The sequence below is a fragment of the Merops nubicus genome, unplaced genomic scaffold (assembly GCF_000691845.1).
Source record: "Merops nubicus isolate BGI_N331 unplaced genomic scaffold, ASM69184v1 scaffold49553, whole genome shotgun sequence".
Lineage (NCBI taxonomy): Eukaryota > Metazoa > Chordata > Aves > Coraciiformes > Meropidae > Merops > Merops nubicus.
In genome coordinates, this window is record NW_008597824.1 from 1 (window position 1) to 6387 (window position 6387).

Here is a 6387-nt window from a genome sequence, read left to right on the forward strand (position 1 = left end):
CGCTGCCGAGCTCTGCCACGTCTGCCGGCTCTGCCCTGCTGCCGGCGTGCCCATCGGAACAGCACCGCGTCCAGCGTGCATTCTTGTCCAGCATGGACTTCGCACCTCGGGGGACCCAAGGGTGGCAGTAAAGTGGGCTGGGCAGGAGCACAGCAAATGGATTCTCAAACCAGCAAGTGGCAGCGTCCCTCCCACTCCCCGTCCCGTGCAGCTGGGTGCCACTGAGAGGTCCTGTCCCCCAGGACCACCAGGATGTTCAGAGATAATACAGCTATAGAGAGGCAGCATCTTTACAGGATGGGGCTCCAGTAAATGTTAGGGACCAAAACCAGTGTGAGCAAAGAGGTAAGAATAAGCACTCTCCCACTGGGGCTTAGGAGCAACCTGCAAGGTTACGAGGAGCAGTGCTGTACCTGAGAGGAAGCCAAGACAAAAGGGAGACCAGCCTCTCGCTACACGCCTCAGGTTGGCTAATGTTTGTCAGGGAGGGCTCGGGGGCACGACGGGAAGTGACAAGACAGCGCAGCTGCAGTAGCGGTCATTCTGAGAAGCCAAAAACTTCAGGGGTTGGCAGCAGCTGGCTCTCCCCTTCCCCTGCAGATTCTCTGTTCCAGTTCCTAGAGTACGAGCACCCCTTTCTTCAGCACCTGCACTTCAGTTCTTAAGTTTGCAGAATTTATTATTTTTTGTTAAAAATACCCCTGTACTTTAATCACGAAAAACCAGTCCCCACCCCAGTTCTACTAAAAACATGATTGTCCGCAGCGGGAGGCGTAACTGAACGACCTCACCCCATCACCATGAAGTTACTGAAATGTCCCGTTAAACAGCAGGCAGCTCAACCTTTAGGTAACACAACTACAAAAATGGGATCGGTCTCTCTCTCTCTCTCTCTCTCTCTCTCTCTCTCTCTCTCTCTCTCCTCTCTCCCACTCCTTTTCAAGAGAGCGCCCCTACTTTCTCCTGAGCGCCAGCGCCACCCCGACGGCCACAGCCAGTATTGCCACTGCGGCCGCACCGCCGTACAGCAGCATAGATTTCCCCTCCGGCAACAGGATAGGCTTCTCCTCTGTGGCCGAGGATTTCTCTTCTATTTCTTCCAAACGACCCTCTTTCCCCACTTTTTTTTCCCCTGGAAGCAGTATTTTCTCGGGTTCTGGTGCAGCCTTTTCCTCTGACAGGGCTAACTTTGGGACAGGTTTACTTAGTACGGGGATTTCAGGTTCAACAAGCTCTTCGGGCGCTTTTCCCTTCTCCTCCTGCTTGGCGCGGGGCAGTGCAGAGGGATGTGCTTTTCCACCGGCAGCAGCTTCCGCTGGAGGACTCACTTCCTGGGAAGCAGCAGGGGCTTCTGGAAGCGCCGCCTGCACGGTCTCTGCGGCGGCCGACACCGCTGCCTCCTCGATCCCCTCCGGTATCTCCTCCTTCTCCACGTGAACAATATCCGAGTTGGAAGAGTTGTTCTCACTCCTCTCTTCCGCCCCTCCATTGCTGTCCAGGCTTTTGACTTCTTCGGGATCCATGGCCACTTGCTGCCAGGACTCGGGTCCCAGGGAGACCGGCAGGCTCTCCGTGTGCCAGCTCTGACTCGCTGACAGGGAGACGGGCAGGCTCTCCGACTGCCACGACGTGGTCACCGTGGGGGACTCTGGGGGGCTCACCTGTCCCGAGTTGTCACTGGTCAGGATGTAGATGTCATTACTGTCCTCTGCGATGAGCCCAGGGTACTCTTCCTCCTCGGATTCCAAAGTAAAGACTGTCCCCTAGGAAGGAAAAGGAGGACAACACATGAGCGAGGGCTCTGGCACTGCCTCCCCCGTGCAGGGCAGAACAGGACACCTGGATGCTTAGTGGGGCTGGAAGAAAGACGAGAGGGCCCCTGCCAGAGCAGCAGTTGTCTGACCTACATTCTAGAGGAGATTACAAATGGTCCAGCTGGCGTTTCCAGAGAACAGAACCACTTACAAAAGCTTTCCTGGGAGCGTCTCCTTTCCTCGACATTACTGCATCACCAAAACATACCACGTGGGCATTATTAACCAGAGAACAAGGCATCAAAGTCTGAAACCAAACTGGAACAAAACAAAGAAAAAGGAAGCAAACACAACAGGTACATGAGCCCAGCTGAACACTGCTCCCATTTCCAGTTGGTGCAAGTGCTCTGCATTGTCTGTTTTCAGCTAACAGTGCTTCTTTTACATTAATTTTATTACATCTTCAGTGCTCTCTGGAGCCTGTATTTCTACTTTGCACCAATGATCTGTAGTCTACAGTAATTCCAATAATTTACTAATAACAAATTTAGCTATTCTTAAACAAGTTCACTTTCCAAGACTGGCATCGTAACTTTAGTCACACAACATAAGTTAACCCAGTGCAGACATCCAAAGATGCTGAGGGGGTTTGTTTGTTTTTATTTAGCTAGGAAAAGTCTGTGGACATCCTAAGAATTTTACAGTGAACTCCAGTTAGAGAAACTGCAAGTGCAAAATACCGACCAATTCCTGCCTTACAGAAAGAACAGCACTGTTAAATCTAGTCCTGCATGGGCTGCTGAGAAATAACACAGGAGAGATTTGCTTAAAGGGGAAAATTACCAGAGGGAAAAAATCAACTGTGGAAGAACAACCTAAGGTGGGTGTGAAACCAAGGACATAAAAATTAGAGGTAGAGGCAGACAGGACCCCTGAAGTTTGCTATGCCATGTAAGAGAAGTTTGTGAAACCATTAAGAAGGATTCAGTTACTCCCTTGCTCCTAACAAAAATTATGTGAACATTTTATCAAGTCCTGCAGTGCTGGGAAGCCTTTCCCTGAAAATTCCTCATTTAAGTATCAAGCTTTCCTGTTGAGTCCCATCATAACATGAAGAAAAAAATACAAAACTGCATTCATTCTCCTTCTCTCCACTCCCTCCTGCATGCAATAGTTCCCCTAAAGCACTCCAAGCTGTTGTCCCCCTCTTTAAAAACCCTTTCCAACACCTGTGAATTTGTGGTTTGTGGTCTCCTGTTGATGAGTTCCCATTCCAAGACACCTCCTCAGTTGTTCCACAGCTTTTTATGGATTTACATGGTGGTCAGTGTCAGGAACTGCACCAAGTTAAACAAAAACACATCCTTTATCTTGCTGAGTTTTTTAATCCTGATCATCATCCAGTTTGGTCCACTGGGACACTGAAGTGTGACTGTGGGTGGAGCAGGCCCAGCAGCTGCACCTGCTCACACTGGTGCCAAACGAGCCGAACCAGTACCAGTGCAAGCTGGTACAGGCACCAAAAAGCAAGTTGGCAGGCCATGGAGAGACAGCACAGGCACTGCTTGGTCAGTGACAGTAGCTGCAGGGGGAGCAAATGAAGCAGGAGTGGACCCCTGGTGAAAGCACCGAACTGGCGCTTGAGAGGTCTGCACAACTTACGGGCAGAAACGCTTTAATCTTTCATGGTGGAAACTATTCCTGTATCAATAAACTTTGTGAAAAAGGGTCAGTGAAGCCTGAGCTGAGCATGGGAGTGAGATTTCTCTACCCAGTCCCCCAAAACACCTTACCAGTTTGTAAAACTTGATGGACCTGTTTCTGAAGACTTTTGTACACCAGTGGAGGCTGTAGTACAGGACAGCACAAGGAACATTGAGATTTCCTAACGTATTTTGGCAGGGCTGGGATCTAAATCTCATCTTCTCAGCCCACAGTTTTGGAAGATATTCGTACACGGATAAAGCAGTCTCACAGAACACTTCCAAAGGAACTTTTCTTCATGTATGCCTTTCAATTGCTTGGATGTGGGCGACAATGTTCAGCTTGGTAACGTTAAAAAAACTCTAAAGAGAAATGATGCATAGAGTTCCTCAGAGAAAAGGTTAAAAGCAATCAAGCCACTCACTAACCACTTGGATCACCACAAAGTCTTGATTCAAAGTGAAAAAATTAATACATAAAAATTAATAAGCATTGCATTTGTGAAAACATTCAGACACCACAGACGTGGCAACAAACCCAAATCAGGTTCTGCTCTGTGAGTAGTGACTGGCAACTGAAGACTCCAGTACCCTCTTGAAAGTCACATTTCACTAGAAAAGCTAAATTTTTTTTTAAAAACAAAGCTCTATGACCTAAGAGGAAGCAACCAGCATTGCCAATAGGGCAATGGGAAAAAAAGAGCCAAGAAGCTTAAGTAAAGGCAGAGGTTACCTGACCAAAAGAGAGCAAATACTGAGAAGTGGGGGCCAGGGCTGCTGCGCAGCAGGCAGGGGCAGGACCCACATCCAGCACCGGCCTGTCCCGCCCCTCCACTCGCCAGAGCAGCGCGGCAGGCAGGCAGGCACCAGGCTACTGGCACTCTGGGACTGTACGGTCACTTCTTTGAGCATTGGGATTTTCTCTGGATATTGACTAAGTAGGAAATACTCTCACTGCAATATACACTACTAACAGACACCTATGGTCAAAGCAAATTCTTTATTTTCACAGGCAATAAAGACTCAGAACAACGCCAATTAAACAACACAATAACTAGGGGTAAAACCTGCAGTCTCATGACCCTCTCTACCACCCTCCTCTCTGCTCAGCTCTACCCTTCCACCGATCAGAATGAATTTATTCCCCACCCGCAGCGTGTGACAACCAGCCAGCCCTGCACACCTGTGAGCTGGCACTAGCAGAAAGAACAGGGACCCACACAGCTGGTAACAGCTCCTCATGCCAGGCCACTGGAAACGCACCCGTGCTGCTCTGACTGCTCCAGCATGGAGCAGGTGAAGAAATGGTCCGAAGCCACACTATGCTTCTACGGGCTTGTGAGCTCTGGTGATTGTAGCAGTCGTCAGTACTCAGCCAAAGCCAGCACCAACTGGGGCCATATGGAGATGGCCTGAATTCCCCTGAAGCCATGCGCTGTGCAGTGCCAAAGGCGAGCGCCTTTGAGCGGTGACTCAGCAGCCCACGGCAGGGAGGAGGAAGCCACCAGGAGTCGGTGGGGACAATCTCCAGCAGAGACTGGTAAGAGTTAAGCCATCTCAATACTCTTCAATAAGTACTCATCCAGCTGCTTCTGCTGCTGCTCTATTTCTGATCCACCACATGTAACTCTTGCCTTTCCTCTTGTAAGGAAAATCAGTGTTGTTCTTTAGAGGGAACCCACAGATGATTTGACCATGATAAAAATGAACAAGTTCTGTAGACAAAGTACCACCTGAGACACTACGTGGACCAGTAGCTGCCCAGGCCTAGCCAAAATATCTTAGCTCAGTATGATGGAGTGCTATGTCCTCAGCAGGTTAACAAACCGGTGGGGAGGCAGCACTGACATACAAGGATTGGGCAACAGTTATTCCCACATATCAGGGCATTTTCTAGAGGCCGTATGCTTTGCTGGGGCACTTTAACTGGAGATAACCTTCTCACAAAATACAGGTAAGATCTGGTTATATGCTGAGGGTAACATGCAGGACAAACTGATTGGAGAGGGTAAGGGAACGAAGGGATGGTAATAAGGGGAGATGGGCAGTCCTCAACATTTCAAATACTTCATTAATAACCAAGACTACACACCCAGCCTGCCTTCAGCAGAAGGGTGGTAGTGGTGTGGTTCCTTTTCCCACACAGACTGCACTGACCTCAAAAGAGTTATCAGTCACTGTCTCCCTATAAATCAGAACCTTATAAAACCTGGCTGATTCCTTTCTGTCTTTACAGACAATTTCCCTTCTGTGTCAGTGCCTCAGGGACACAACTCTCCAAGCCTGAAGAGACAGATCGCCCAAGACTGGGGAACCTGGGGGAAACCCAACACACCGAGTGGCAGTGGGAGTCTCACTACTTTTTCATTAAAAGCTTATGAAGGTTTAACTGAAAAGCCAGACAGTAATAAGCATTATTTAGGATACATGCTTAATATTTCTTGAGCTGAATTAAGAGTTAATTCGGAAAGCCAAGCAGATAAAGCTAGGATTTTGTGCTGATTCCGTGGAGGTTGGCATCTTTTTTTAAAAAAAATATATTTTAAAGCAGCTTCAATAAAAACTGAGTGACATTTAGGACAATTCTCTTGATACATCTACAGATGTGACCCAGAAGCAAAGCTCCCACAGAGAGATTAATTCAGGACAGGATGGAACATGTGGAAGCATTTTTAATAACCTGAGGCCTTACATAAGCCCTACTCTTTAGATTTAACCGTAAGTGAGGAATGTATACAAGTGGTTCTTTATCAGCTTTGCTTATTGTAAATGGATAGTTTACTGTTCCAGACCAGAAAAATCAGAGTTCCTCTTTTTCAAATTTGGGATGGGAGACCTGCAAACTTGGGAGTGCTTCTCCTCATCCAGGACACCTACAGAATGATGTCATATATACATATTATATAAATAATATGTATTTTATTTATTAT

The 6387-nt window shown here is 48.0% G+C and overlaps 1 protein-coding gene across 1 annotated transcript; it reads right to left on the bottom strand.

Moving 5' to 3' along the window:
- Positions 1–666: 666 nt before the first annotated feature.
- Positions 667–1760, bottom strand: LOC103769598 (bcl-2-like protein 13). The gene is made up of 2 exons (XM_008936813.1): positions 934–1760; positions 667–899 (listed from the first exon to the last, which is right to left on the bottom strand). The coding sequence occupies exon 1, from the start codon at positions 1521–1523 to the stop codon at positions 954–956; it is 570 nt and encodes a 189-aa protein (XP_008935061.1). The 5' UTR covers positions 1524–1760; the 3' UTR covers positions 667–899; positions 934–953.
- Positions 1761–6387: the final 4627 nt, after the last annotated feature.

Bases quoted from the DNA above. Each gene is read 5' to 3' on its own strand.
- LOC103769598 (XM_008936813.1), bottom strand. From the start codon at position 1,523: ATGGATCCCGAAGAAGTCAAAAGCCTGGACAGCAATGGAGGGGCGGAA.